Source organism: Anarrhichthys ocellatus, unplaced genomic scaffold (assembly GCF_004355925.1).
Source record: "Anarrhichthys ocellatus isolate YVR2014 unplaced genomic scaffold, GSC_Weel_1.0 scaffold5, whole genome shotgun sequence".
NCBI lineage: Eukaryota > Metazoa > Chordata > Actinopteri > Perciformes > Anarhichadidae > Anarrhichthys > Anarrhichthys ocellatus.
Window position 1 is genome coordinate 9547880 of NW_022280035.1, and position 15554 is coordinate 9563433.

General features: G+C 41.2%; 1 protein-coding gene across 2 annotated transcripts in view; it reads right to left on the reverse strand.

The window, feature by feature from the left end:
• cacna2d3a (calcium channel, voltage-dependent, alpha 2/delta subunit 3a) overlaps window positions 1–15554 on the reverse strand; it is a 106181-nt gene that overhangs the window by 75430 nt on the left and 15197 nt on the right. For both annotated transcript variants that reach the window (XM_031845534.1, XM_031845533.1), the window contains exon 3: window positions 10498–10614. In XM_031845534.1, coding sequence (XP_031701394.1) covers window positions 10498–10614 — 117 coding nt within the window. The remainder of the gene's footprint in view (window positions 1–10497; window positions 10615–15554) is intronic.

The following is a 15554-nucleotide window of genomic DNA, read 5'->3' on the forward strand; positions in this document are numbered from 1 at the left end:
GTGTGTGTGTGTGTGTGTGTGTGTGTGTGTGTGTGTGTGTGTGTGTGCCTTTGAGTCAACGTTTTTGCACAGTCAATCATGGTCATCACTCTCAAATGAAAGATGACTAGGGAGAAATGTAAGTTTTCAACATAAGGTTGTCATTGCTTTAAGACTTGCATCTGTTGTGCAGTGGCAAACAGGAGAGAGAAATATGACAGCATAATGTAAACCTTCATGTTACAGTTCATGGATGGTGTGGGAGAAGCACAAATAACTCAATAAATCAATGTATTCACACAAATTCATGATTGCGTGTTATGAGTGCAAACACTGATTGTGTGTTGTGTAAATGTAAGTGAAGGTGAATATTAGGGCTTCAAATAGTGATAATGTTACTTGTTATTTAAATAATCAGTTAATTGTTTAGCATGGAAAATCTGACAAAACTATTAATGGATTATTTTAACAAATGTTTAAAAAATAGTAAAAATTATTACAAACAAACAAATTTCCAGAGGCCAATGTGACATATATAATTTTGTCCAACTAACAGTTTACAATTATATAAAACAGCGAAAAGCAGCAAATCCACATTACTGAAAAGACAGAGCCTGTGATCGTTTGGCAGCTTTGCTTGATGAATCGATTGAATCGATGAAATAATCGATTATTTTCTGTTTTACGGTTTTATTGTCATGACACAATACAGGATAGCACAATGAAATGCAGCTGTTGTCCCCTCCATGTTGCTTCTCTAATTGATTGACTATTTCATAGTGAATTTGTGTGCATATGTGGAAGATTGGTTTTCACAGCCTGTATATATTCCACACAGCAACATAAAAAGGTACACAACAGACAAAAATACACTTGGTCGCATAGACTGTATACCTACATATCCTAACCCATAGTTGTAAGCACATTCACCACATGCACTTAGTCTAGATCTTTCCAAACAGTGTCAACAAGGCAGTTTCTTCAGGGAGAAAGCTCCACTCAAAGCAAGCTCTTGACCATTTTTAAGTCCTGTATTTAAGACCAAAAAGTCAATTGCTATTGCGAGTGCCACAGGTGTGTTATGGCTTTGTTGATCATGTTTGAAAGATTGAGGAGGGGCCATCCATGTTTTTGCAAAACAACAGGAGGTGAGGGGTAACAGAGAGCTCTCGTAGAGAGTTTGCGTATATGACGTGGAGTCTTTGCTGGGATCGTTTATGAACAGCAGTGGTGTTATCAAACTGAGTTTATTGTCTATAATGAGTCATTGGTATTTGAAGCTGTTGAACATTCAACTGTCTTGCTGTGGATGAAAGTGGGTGTCGGCATCATTTGGTGGCTAATGAATGGCGCTGTGGGTAGCCATGGTAGTCTACTTAAGTGTAGGACTAATTTGATACAGGTGGCGCACAGCTAGGTCTATGGTTTTTGACTGTGAGGCAGGGTAAAGGTGGTTGGTTTGAAAATTAATGGATCCAAAGAGCCTATATTGGAAGCAAGGCATCTTTATTACTGATCCTTACTGTTTATTACTGACCAAAACAAACGGTGTGTCAGCAGTGGGGTCGTGTCCACTGCTGGGGGTGTTTGATGTGCCAGAGACTAGTTCTTTTGTTTTGTCACTATTTAGCTTGAGGTAGTTTTTTTGGGCACCATTGTGTGAAGAGGGAAATGGAGTGTTAAGAGGCTGTGACAGAGTTGTTGTCACTGAGTGATCAAAGTATGGCAGTGACATGTATCATCAGGGTATGTGAAGTATAAATTGTGCTAAGTACAAATTGAGGGTTGATGTCACTGTGCCAGTCACTCATGTCTGTGGTCTGTGAGGAAATTGAGTTTGTACCCAATTAAAAAAGTCTACGGTATTAATGAATGTAGCACAAATACAAACAGGCTTAAGGTGAAGGACCTGATGTAAGGTTTTTGGGCCCTGAGTAACAGCTTCAGGCATCTCACATACACACAAGCACTTCCTCCTACTTCCATCTGGGATGTGCATGGTGTGTTCTCATAGCAAGTAATTTCTCTCATTCACAGCTGGTCCTGGTGTCTATGAGTTTTGGTAATTCACTTCCATTTCGCATTTCCATTCAAATGGCTTTACCCGTAAAACTACTGCAATCAGCCTGCTTATATCAGCTGAGCCATGTGTGAGTCTGTGTGTGCGTGCTGTGCTGCTGCTGTGTGTGCAGGCAGGCTGTTTTGGGAAGAGCACACTGTAATCTAGAGCCCGTCCAATCCGTTTCTTCACCATAGCAACACACCTGGCCATTGAATATTGTTGCATATCAATCTGTGTTTGGTTCTGTTCGGCTATAGGTTTATGAATACATTCTGCTTCCTCGCTGGTCTGATTGGCTGAGAGAGAAAAGCAGATGACAGAGCGAATACCTCTTTGTCCTCTCTGGCCTGGACTTCTTCAGATCTTTTTTAGAAACACAAACTCGTATGCCTATGTGAGAGCATGTGTGCATTCAGGCATTGAAAGGCACCATAAAAAACCTCAGGCAGGTGCATCTAATGGAAATCCACAACAAAGCGTGCTCTAGGAACAAACAAGATGGGGACGCTGGAATAAAGGGAGGACAAGGGAGGAATGAGAGCATTCTCTAAAGGTCTGAACGCTTAGCCTCACACTCCCAGCAAAATGTCAGACGCTGCCTGTGAAGCCGTTGTCGATAGAATCACACTTTTCAGCATTTGTGAGTGTGTGACGGTGTGGGTGTGTGTTTGCGTGTGCTTGAGTGTTAATGTTATTCTCAACTGACACGTGTTAGGATATTAGCCCTTTGAACAGTTCTGTCATGCAGCCACTTTTGCAAATGTCAATCATTGAGTGAAAGGGTATGAAAATATTTCACTGTGTGTGATGGAATCTGATTGAATTGAATGCATGTCCAGTATGTGTGTGTATATAAAGATGGACGACATGACAGCTCCTCAACAATTAAGTCAAAACATCTTGACTGTCCCCTGGTGACTGGCAGCATTATAGGTCATAAACCCCGCCCCCTTCCAAGTAAGCGGATAGTACATGGACCAAACTAAAAGTACAAAAAGTACACACAAGATGGTTTCTCTCATTTTAAGTATTTTTTTTCAACACGCTGATAAGGTAAGTGTAGTTTTTTTTCTAATAAGTATGGTTTTAATAAGATAGTTCCTGCTGAAGTGTGACCTCATAATTGATAGCTGCTCCGAGTGAAGTAGTCGCGGAGCCGGAGGATCAGAAATTCAGTAGGAATGTCTAGAGGAGATGTGTCAATTTGATCATACATTTATTTATAGAGAAATTGTGGTTAGTTGTTAACTAAATAACTTCTCTCAATAAGCAGTTGTAAGTTGGTCTGAAAAAATGTCTCATTAGAAAATGTGTAATTTCCCTCTGTTGTGATTTAAAATTGAGTCTATTAATATTCCATATGTGTATATAGGAAAAACAACTGGCTTTAACAATTACACAATATTACATTGTCATCATACATGATGACAATGTTAATTTCATTTCTATTGAACACTTGATTCCCACCTGTGAATAATCTCTTTTGGCATGTTATTCATGTAGTCTTACTTACCATGCAGGATGATGGGAGTTAAAGCTCTAGGGGTAAAAATAACTTGCATAGTAGGAGGGAGCTTTTCAATCGGAAAAACAGATTAGAGATAAGTAGGTACTGCTCACTCCTGTGAATTTCAATTCCAGCATATCACCAGGATGAACACTCCAGGTGATGTGTTTGTCTTTGTGTGTACGTTGTGTCACTGTGGGCGTACGCAAACGTGTGTGCGGTCTGTCTGCATGCGTTTGTGTGCGTGTGTCTCGCATATATTCAAATGAGCCTGCCACGTCTTTTTGTCAATAGGTGGTCCTGCCAAAGTATATGATGCAGTTTCAAAAGAGAGAGGAAATTACTTTTCTCTCAAGTCATTCTGTCGAGGCGAGGGCTTGGTATGAGATGACAGCAATAATTAAACTGGCACAGTCAGAGAGGCAGGCCCTGTTGTCTCCCTAAAAACACGTTCATACACAAATGTCCACATTCACAAGCCTTCACTGCAGCTGACAAGGGTAAAAGCTGAATACACAGCGCTGACAAGACTTGCTGTGGTGACTGGATTAGATTTGTTAGAAGAGAAGTCTGGAATCTCTACCTGATTACAGATCCCTGATGCGTTTCTGCTGGTCTCCATCATCACTACAGAGCTTTGATTCTCAGCACAAACTTGATTAGACCAGACCCGACTGGTCTGGTCCGGGTCAGGATCCATTATCTCTAAATTACCTCAGGCTCATTTTATTTGCTGATTTTTTTTTAACCACACGAAACAATGTGTTGTGTGAACAAGTTCATAACAATAACTAGCCCCCTGTTGCTTTTCCAGCACTTTTTATGGTCCTTTAGAGCTGTCAGGTTGGCTAAGATGAAGCATATTAACAAAGAAAAGTATGCATATCAATGGGAAATTAGCATCAAGATAAGTCATTTTGACCTAACAGAAGGTAGTAGATGTATGGAAGACATTTATGTCATTAATGACAAGATAGCTGTGTGTTTTGCTACAGTCAAGACTAATATGCCATGGTCAAAATATATATTTTGATCAGATCTTTGGTTCTGGCCGGTTTAGACCCATCTGACTTTCCTAATGTTTCCCCAGTTTCCTAGTAGTATACGTTGAAGCAATCTCTTCCCTTTCGATTAAACACAATTTCCGTTTCAATTCCATCATTTTTATTCTGCCTCCTTCCACCCACCCAGTCAATTTCTCTGACATTTGGACTCATCTACCCCCTTTCATTATCTGACATCCTGTGATTATGATCTGCCTGACAAAAGATTCAGCTTGTTTACACTTTCAAAAGTTCATAAACGATCCCCCTCATTAAGCTGTCAACGTGATTGGCTCATTGTTCTTGCGCTGTACTTGCTGTGGAGTTTCCTGACGGTTGAAGCAACTGACCTTAACAAATGTCCATCCATTATGAATGCAACACTAAAGCCGTGAAAGTTAGCGAAAGCTGTCATACAGCTGAGCTATGCTAACAACTGCTGTCAGAGAAGCAGAGGAGGGGTGGACGGGGGGGTCATATACATTATTGACTGGTAGCGGAAGTGTTGGACTTTTTTTTTAAAGCAGTACATTAAGGCTTGCCTCAACACATTCCCTCCACCAGGAGGAGGGGAGGGCAGTGGCCTGAATCTGAATGTTCTCCCGAGGTATCCAAGAACAAGACCACAGTCAACTCAAGTCCGAACTCGCATTAAAAACATTCCCAGAGGTGCTGTGTGCTGTTGGTTCAGCATGCATTTGTACTTTGGGTTCAACGTTTTCCTCTTTTCCATGTAATTATCTTTCTGGGTTATAATTTGATGAGAACATGACCTGAACATGTTGCTCTATCGAGCAGAGTTGCTATTTAATACACAACTTGCCAACAGCAACCCAAATAAATATAGATGAGCTATATTTATCAGCTCTGTTTGCATGTGTAGATAGCAGTTGGACATGTTTGTACCAAAAATAGCTATGTGCGACCTTATATAAACATGTGCTAAGCTGATGCACTTGAATAATTTGGCATGCTTCTGCTTGGTAAGATGTATAGCTGTTCCTAGGTTGTGAGAGGAAATGCTAACTAAGCCTTGGACTACTGGATCAGTGCATGTCCTGTGTTCTGCCAGAGGTCTGATCCGTTGAGACCTGAGCTGGGCTGAGTGGGATTGGCTCGGGTCAGCCCATCAATAGCACTGGGGACAGCAATTAATATTGTCAAAGCAGCCAGGGAAGAGTTGCAGCATCAACAAAATGGAAAAGTGCTCTGTGACACTTTGCTTCCTCTGTTTTGCACATTTACATTGGGTAGCAGCCAAGTACACGGATCATGGTGGACAGACAGGCACAAAGGGAAAGACAGAGAGAGGGAGGGTAGTAGTGTGTGGTTTGAAACACCAAGTCCCAATAATCAATACTTGACAAGTTCTCAACAGTTCTGCTGACTGACAGGGAATACAAAGGGAAAATGAAGGGCCTGAACCAGCGCCCTGCCATCCCATTCTCCTCTGTCTCACATTTACTCGTTCTTCACACTTTCATTTTATGCCTAGACTGAACGTTTTCTTTTTCACCTTGAATGTTTTCATTTAAGAATATATATGTGTGTGTGTATATATATATATATATATATATACACACACACACACACACACACACACACACACACACACACACACACACACACAAACACACACACTAAACAAAACTGTACACTCACCTAGAGGAGCAGAGAGAAAATATGACGATAAACAATTAAGCCATACCCAATGTCATTATGTACATACATGCACTATACACTGTATGTATACATGCCTGCTTGACTGAACTTTTGACTCTTCTTTAAATTTACCTTTCCCATCCATCCTGTCTACATCCCCATTTCATTAGAAAACAACATCTCTCTCACTGTGACTTCTTAGTGACAGAAAAACAACCGGAGAGGAGGAGATCGCTGTCCTGACGTCTACTGGCTGGCTCTGCCTTGTCATTAGAAGCCATCACTCTTAACAGACACTCACACAGACAGACGAACACGCACAGAGACATGGCAATGATCTGAGACTGAGGACAGCTAATACAATTAGGGAAATGAGGGGAGCAGTGCTGTCAGCTCAGCGTTACAGTGTGGAATGTCAGGGAGGAAGGCAGACAGAAGGAAAGGGCAGGCCAAGGCAGCAGAGCCATTTAAAATCCTTATCAGAACTATACTCTACAGTACGCCACACATGATGGGAAATTCCTGGATAAGCAAGTTTAGCTCTCATATACCATGTCAGTCTCATATATATATTGATAATATACAACAGTTTGGGTTTTGCCATTAATCTTCATTGTCTCTTCACTGATGCTGCATGCTCTGTCTGACTTCTTTTTAGCAATGTGTTCAGTAATTAAATTGCAATGTTAAGAGGAACCATCCAAATTCAAATCATCTGCTGCAACGGACGAGTAGTGCCACATTGTTGAAATGCTTTGTGTTCAAAATTCCCCGTACATGTCAGCAAGTAAAAATTCAATTTCAAAGGAGGTTTTGCTGGCAGGGGATGCCATTTAAAGTCCTGTGTGCACCTTTTATTTTTAAAGTATACACATGCAGCCTGCACTACACTGGTAATCATGTTGAGGACTACAGAGGCGTAGCTGCCACAGGTAAATGATATCAGCAGGTACAAAGCGTGCAGAGGCCGAATGCCATTACAGGAGAAACAGCCCTGGCAGCGAGGCATCTACTCTGCTTTGAAGTGCATTTAAACACAGCCGTGCTTGACTTCAAAGAGGGCATTACAATAGCTCCACGCCTTTCAACTTTGATAACAACATGTTCACTTTTTATTTAAACGTCTATTGTTGCCACCATTTTGAGGAGAGGAGAGGAGAGGAGAGGAGAACAACTCAGGAACTGATGAAGGTAATAGTAATTAAACAATGGCAAGCTGAGATGCAGCTGAGGCCAGGATAAACATACATTCCTGTCAAAGTTACAAACAAGGACACACACACACAACACCCTTCACAAGCAAATCTTTACTTTGAAACATAGTTTCATTGGCCATTTTATCTATAATAATGGAGCTGCAATTCAATTGGCTGAAGCAACCTAAACACACAACTGCTCTCGCCCAAAGTTTTATTTTCAGCAGTCTGCGTTTGCAACAAGCATGTGGAGATGATAAGGGAGAGAGGAAAGAGACATGAAGACAATCAAAGACCAATTCTAAATGGATACATTCTGTCACTCTCTCTCACACACACACATACGCACAATATCACACACAAAACCTACATCAATTTAACTTATAAACATATTTCTCTACTATACCATCTCCCTCTTTCCAAATTAAAGCCATTATCTTAAGGCACAAGAATGAAAGCACAGAACGACTCTCAACCCAACACACTTGAAAAGAATGACATCAACTAGTACACGTATGTACAGGTGAACCCTTTTACAGCAGCAGAGGCTGCTGTCTCTCAGCAGGTGGTGGTGTGCGATAAAAAGGGTGAATCGACGTGGAGATGGGAAGATAAAGCCACGTTGACGGACAGGAGGAGAGCGCCTGCACGGAAATTGAATCGCTGAAGCACCACATATACTTTAGCAAAAAGCAGAGAGATGGGAAGAGGCGGAGTAGAGAGGGGGGGAGACAGACAAAGGAGCGAGGGATGCTTAAGGCAGCAGTGAGACTGCTCACTAGGCCAGACAGATGAGAGTTTGGGTAATAAAAGCAGAGGGAAATTGGAGAAAGATGAAGAAAAAGAGGGAAAAGGACTCATGGACACTTCCATTGTATGTTTGCGACTAACAATCCATCACAAGGCCAACTGTTAGCGTTGAAAATGAGAAAGGTGGAGGTGAAGTGCAATCACGATAGCAGCAGAGGAGGGGTTAAATCCTCTTCCGTGTGCATGCAGCCCTTTTCTTCACTCCACTTTCTTCAATTTTCTTCCACATAACAGTTATTCTTCCTGTTCCTCCCTCGGCTTTCATCTGTCTTTGCTAGAGTGCAATTCCATCAACATCTGACCGGTATTCCGTCTCATCAACCCCCCTAACTTTTACTCCACACACATATGAACACACACCGGCACAAATAACCCCACTGAGATGTACAATTATCAGGCATCCAGCACGCGGCCAGGCGGCTTTAGAGAAGCCATTAGCCAACCGAGTCCTCTTACCTCCAGGGACTTAACACACTCTTGAGAAGATGGCACACACACTATGTTTTCAGATTCAACAGATCTAATCTCACAGCACAGACTCAAAGTTTATCGGACAGTTGCAACAGGTTGACAAGACATATATCTCTCTGTAATGTAAAAATGACTAACGTAAATGAAATACAGTTAATCCTGGTTTGGACAGCAAAAGGCGATGCTTGAATTCCCAAACAAATGATCATTATTATTACAAAACTGATTAAGTGCTCCATTTTCTATTACAGGAGTTAATACATAACCAGTAACAATATTCAATTAGAATCTTGCATTCATGCCAGCAATCACTGTATAAGAGTAGGAGTCATATTTTTGAAATGCCAGATGACTCATATTAGCATGAAATACTTCAGCTTCTCTGCTTGGTGACAACAGCTGTGCATGTGGACTGGTGGAAATGTGAATGCTGTCAAAGGGAGTGAAACATGGTCATGCAATCCAAGTGGGCAAAGGCACCGGACGAATAATAACAGGCATAAGCAAAGCTAAAGCAAGGAAATGGTTTGTCACTATCTGTGTCCCTCTCTCTCCTCCCTCGCTTTCCTTTCAGCTTGTATCCTTGGACCAGACTCTCAGAGGGAAATCCAATTTGTGTTAACAGCACCATGTTGTCCTGATAACATCTATCACCTGGAGCTAGAGAGGCAGTGCACCGTGGACACATCCTGAACTGCACCTATTACAACATTGACAAGATCACACATATCCAGACATGCTCACACACAATTGTGTTCATACAACACATGTATACATGTGACAAAAGTTGTGAATAAAGTGTTCAGATCTTTCATCTAAGAAAATTCCACAATAACAAATACACTAAAATGAGTGAAAGTAAGGCATTCCAAAAAGGACTATCAACAGAATTTGTTTAAAAACGTAAGAGTACTCATTATGCAGAATGCTCTCTTTCAGGGGTTATTTGATCATATAATTATTGGATTATTATTATGTCTGATGCACCATAATTTAGTATTTTAATTCTACTTAATAATACTTAAATTTAATATAAAATGCGTATTTAATGAGTAGATAATATGTCTCAATCTGCAAGGTAACCATTAACTGTCAAATAAATGCTCGAGAGTAAAAAATACAATCCTTTGCTAAAGTATTAAGTACCTAGAACTTACTTAAGCACAGTATTTGGTCACCAGAGAATACTAACACTACAGTCTATCCAGTCCACATACACACACATTGAACAAAACAAGGGATAAAGACGTACAAAAATCAAAACTACACAATTTTAGTTTCAGTTTCGAGCTTTGTCTTAAAGTGGCCTCTTAGATACTGATGGTTGGTCTGAGCGGATCAATAAAGTGACAGTGGCTCACAGTCTCTCTCTGTCTGTCACCCCACCCACAGCACCCGGTCTTTCACATATCTCTCTCACACATACACACAGAAAATGCAATATGCGTCTGGTTCCACTCAAGCAATGTGACACTACAGCACTTCTTCAGACATCAAATAGGGTCAGCAAGTGATTTCACTGAGCTCCGCAACTCCGCCAATGCAACTGAGTCTATTGTTACTTCTATTTTTGTGATTACACAGTTATTGTTATGTGCTATGTTCTGCAGTGTCTGTGAAATATTAGAAATATATTCTAAATAAAATAAAATCTTCATATTTCCTTGTGCTTTTATAGTAGTTGGTTTGTATTTAAAATGTTTTGCTTAATTCTAAGCAAGGTTTAGGTTTCGTGTGATGGATGAACAATCTGGAAGCAACGAGTACCTTCATTGCCTGGGCTTTCTTGTGAAACATCTCCTCCATGTCCTCTGCCAGCCTCTTCACCAGACGCAGCCCGTCAATCTCCTGCACTCGCACGGCCCGCTCAAACTCCTTGTATTTCTGAAAGAAAACCACACGTTCATGTTCAGGTTACAATTGCTGCGACAGTTAAATAAACTGTTAAATGTAAACAATGTGTTTTAATAATTTAACTTTGCAATCAATAGATTATAGTTTATAGCATGGACATAGTCCTACCTACAGTAATATTTCTCAGGCAAAGCAAGGTAATGGACAAAAATAGATCAAGATAATATCAACAATTTAGTCTTTTAAACATACTTATGGAAGCATTATTGTATTTGGGTCATTTTTTGGAAATGCAGAAGCTAAAAAAAGCAGTTTATTTATACAAACTAAAATCATAAGTTGGCCTTAGTAGGCTGTTTACAGCATCTGACACAATCTACAGTCGATCTTCGATAAGGAAAACTTCACAAAAAAAAGAGTTTAACAGGAAAGAAATGAAAGAATTGTTAAGAAGCACTACATACTAGAAGGGATTCCTGTTCCAGGATGAAAAGACATGTAATAGGTGTTGTGTATATAGAGTAACCAAAAGTAGCAGTGCTAAAATTACAACATAAGAAACGCTACAAAGAAATCAGTGGTTCAAAAGTGGAATATTAGAAGGACTTGCTTCTCCAAACTGATCTACATAGAAACAAAACCAATCAGCTCAGCCAAGAGAATTATCAGCCACCTTCCACTTTTACCAGCCACACACAAAGCATCGATGACACGCCACTGCCCTCTGTATCTGCCCCACACTAAATCACATTATTCTGCAATTCTAGGGTGCTTAACTTAACCGGCACCATAACCGGGGACAGTGACATTAAGTCTTGCTAATTCCACACCAATGCATGCCACACACACACATATATGCAGAGCTGATCTAAGTGAGGAGGTATACCACTACAGAAAAAAAGAGTAAGAAGAAAAGAAAACCATTTTTGAAATCTCTGCAAAGCTGTAGGCGACTGTGTTTCACTCTTGGGGGATTTAACAGCAGATTACCGCCATATCAAATAGCATGCCCCCTCTAATGTTATGCCAACCTGCTTAGACGCATGCTCTCAGCTGCTCCTGTACAGCAACACACAAGGAGCTGAGCGAGGGGAGAGGGATCACGGTAGGAGGAGAAATAGGGACAACATCAGACACTGAGGCGGCAGCTTTTAGATTTAGGCAATCATCTGAAAAACTGCAGGACATCACCAAACAGAGAGGAATATTTTTACTGCTTCGTACCAAAACATTTGATAAGGGTGAACTCGAGGGTGAATCGAATACGAAAAAAGGACATCGAGAGAGGACACTGAATGTGAACATTGATTGTTATCTTGTTAGAATTATGGCCACATTGCTTGATTGCCTCCATCCCAAGGCAAAGACGCAACCAAACAGAGACAAACACATGAGAAGGGGAAAAGACCGATAAAGGGAGACAAAAAGAGAGAGAAAAGATAGGGAGAGCAAACACTGTGTCGGTGCAAAGAGATTCAAGAGATGCAAAGACAGGTAGGATGTGGAAGAAAGGGAAGGTGGATGGATGTGAAGGGTGAAAAGTGAAGGTAGAAAGTAGAGAAATAGGATAATGGATGAACAGAGAGAGCACAGGAAAGTAATACTGAAGTGGGAGGTCAGAGAGCGGTGTGAAATGCTGTACAAATTTAAACAGCTGCAGGTGGGCAGAAGGGAATCATTTGGTTTAATATGGATTTAAAATAAGAGCTTAAGTGGAAGGGATTTTTGATAGCAATTGGAGTGATTAAAGAGAAGAGGGTTTGATTCATCATAATCATAATGGAGTCTGGGGTTATTAAAGACAGGTGGAGCAACGAGCAGCAGGGACAGCGAAGAGCTACTGACATTAAGAAGCCAGGGAATGCTTGAATAAAATCAAATTCATCAGGGGAAACACTCACTGTTTCATCTTTATCTCCATATAATAGAATCAACACTATGTTCACAACCATAACACTGAACCGTCTGTGTGCCTTTGAAATGCTGCCGAAGTGGTGCCTTTGCTGCCAATTTCATTTGCATGCCACAGTTTGGAGTATCAAGATCGTCTTCAAAAGCTCCGGTGCAGCCGTCCAAATGTGCTTCTGTTTCGCATATGTCTGAGATTGGATCAGACACAGAGAGGGAAGGGAAGAAAGAATGAAAATAATTAAATAAATCCTACAATGGGAAGACGCACCTCAATACGTGTTACCATAACGTCCTGTTAGATACAATTATTTCTCTTCAGAACTGTTCTGCGTGACAACGACCCCACAATCACAAGTTTCACATTTTCTCAAATAAACTTGTGTCCCTCACCCAACAGCACTGCTTATTAATTGCAGCCTCGAGTAACATATTCTGTAGCCAATCAAAGTGACGGGCTGATGACTCAGAAGCCGAATTACAGCGACCATAACCGTATGAAAATCAGAGCGATAATCCCACTGATGACTGATAACTGCTGTGTGTTGGAGGAACAGAAAATCCAGGTTTAAAGCCAATCCTGGTTCCTGGCTGGTAGTGGTGGGTTGTTAAAGCTGACAGGTCAGCGGCGGCTCAAACCTGAACTGGCTTGACTGGTCTCTTCACCAATTTTCTCCTTGTCCATTCTCCCTTTACTTGATCCCTGCAGCTTCTCTATTGGAGTTGGTATATCTCCTGCTTTCCTCTTTCATCCATCTTCTTCTCTGCACCCACTTCCTTTGCTAATTATATAAATGAATGGCTGACTACATTGCTAAAAATCCTCCCTAAACACAGTTCTTAAGTCTTTTCTTTTAAAATCAGTATATTTTTGTCTGCAGCTCCACTAAATCCTTTTCCATGAAACTGGCCCAGAACTGACAGATTTTACACACTTCACCGAGGCATAAGGAAAGCAACGAGTTCCCATGCCCTGAGCCGAAGTGTTTGTGTTTGCAATCACGTTTGTGTGGTCTGTGAGAGGCGAAGAGGGTCGAGATGACCACAGGCTGTCTGCAGCGCTATGTTCAGTCAGGCAGGCCAGAGCAAACCAGGCCTAATTAGCCTGAAGCTAGCCTCTTCACATCACATCAACATCACAGGAAAGCCAACTGACATACATCCAGAACCACCATTTCCCAGGAGAGGGGACAGGAAAGCTTCTTCAACGGGCTTCATGGCAACTTAAGGTCAAATATTATTCTAATATATAAACCTACAACATATAGAGTTGCTTTATGTAAATTATTTTAATTTATTACATTTAGTCCTTGTCACCTGAGAAGTACCACACAAGTCTTGGGACGTTTCTGCTTTGGAGGAGGTGGCTTGTATTGGGATGTAACACTGGGCTGGAGTAACTGTTCATGTCTTCTAGCTGCTCATCTCCTGCTGAGCAGTGACACCATCTTCCAGGAATTGTATGTTTTGGCCTGACTCTGCTGTCGAGCACAAAATAATGTTCTTTTCCCTTTTCCCTGAGGATTGTTCTATTTGCTGGTTTGTGCACCTGGATAGTGGCCTGATTTACCATTCGCATGTACTCATTTCACCAGGGAGAATTCTGCAGTGCTCACCTATAATATGTGGGCTTCAGCTCAAATTACACAACTAACAATGAAGTGGTTCCATATTTTAACAGTGGTTTCAAAACATTTTACCAGCCGGCTTAGCTGCTACAATATGGGGTTGTAAATTGTTCATATAAGGATCGGTCCTACGAATTACAGAAAACATTTTTTCCTCTTGCAGAAAATTTGGGTTAAATTTGCCTAGGCCTTGAAATGTCCACCTCTGATATTTCTGCTGCCACCTCTATGCAATGGTGAAAAGACTTTTATTGGTGCTGGTCACAGAAAAATGCATTAATGGACACATTACAAACTCAACAGCAATGTGTCTTTCTAAAAAAAAAAAAACACATTGGAAAGAGGCACTGCTGATTTTTTTTAAACATTGTTTTTTCACACCATGAGCACCACAAACTCCATTCCATTCACCTCCATTGTATACATCCTCTGTATTGGAGTCAATTTCGCATTGCAAATACAGGCGAAAAGACTGGTTGGGGCAGTCTCCAGCTGAAACCTTACTGTTCACTGTTAGATGGATGATTGTTTTATTCTTTTTCAGTTAGTTAGCAATAGTGTATTCAACCGCGCTAAATGACTGACAGCTTAGGAGGGTGAGGCTCAGTGTGTTGTACAGTATACAGTCACTCTTTAAAGCTGCCCTGCAGCCAGTCGTTGTCACTTGAGCACCATACGGTGCTTCTAAGCCAAAATAACTGTCTGCCGATGTATGAAACTACAGCCCAGTCACAAATTTTACTTTTCGCCTTGAAAGACATATATCAGGCTGCTAATGCTGCATGTGTCCATTGCAAAAAGTCCTTTCAACTGTGTTGAAGACAAGCAGTGGTGACACATATTGTATGGTCTGTGGTAACTCAATCCGTCTCTCTCCCCCCCCCCCTCACCCCTCTGCTGTGCCGCATCACATGAACGAGCTGATGCTGCTAATCTCTCTCCTGCACGGTGCTCTGACTCTAGGACAACAATCAGAGGCTACCATCGCCATATCCAGGCTGCACTTTAGCACACAGAAACAGAGACATGTGCAAGCCTGCATACTATGCACACGGGCACCCACCCACATGCATAGAAAACTCAATAAATTATCCAGTAAGTACACAGTCGCTCCAAAAGATATGCAGAAGCAGATGGCTGAATACCTGCATAAAAGCACCTTTTTCTTTGTTGGTCACTCATCATAATATGTGAATGACATAATATCACATGTGTTTTCATATATGTATGTCAATTCCTTGGGGTTTGATATTAAAGTGATTAATGAAGGGGGAAAACTTAATTTCACACTAAGACTGAACTTCAATTCCCCAAATCCCAGCTCATTTTACGCGTCACCAGAGCCCACTTTACCTTGGCCCACTCTCACACAAGCTCACAGCTGTTTTCTCTCTCTCTCTCTCTCTCTCTCTCTCTCTCTCTCTCTCTCTCTCT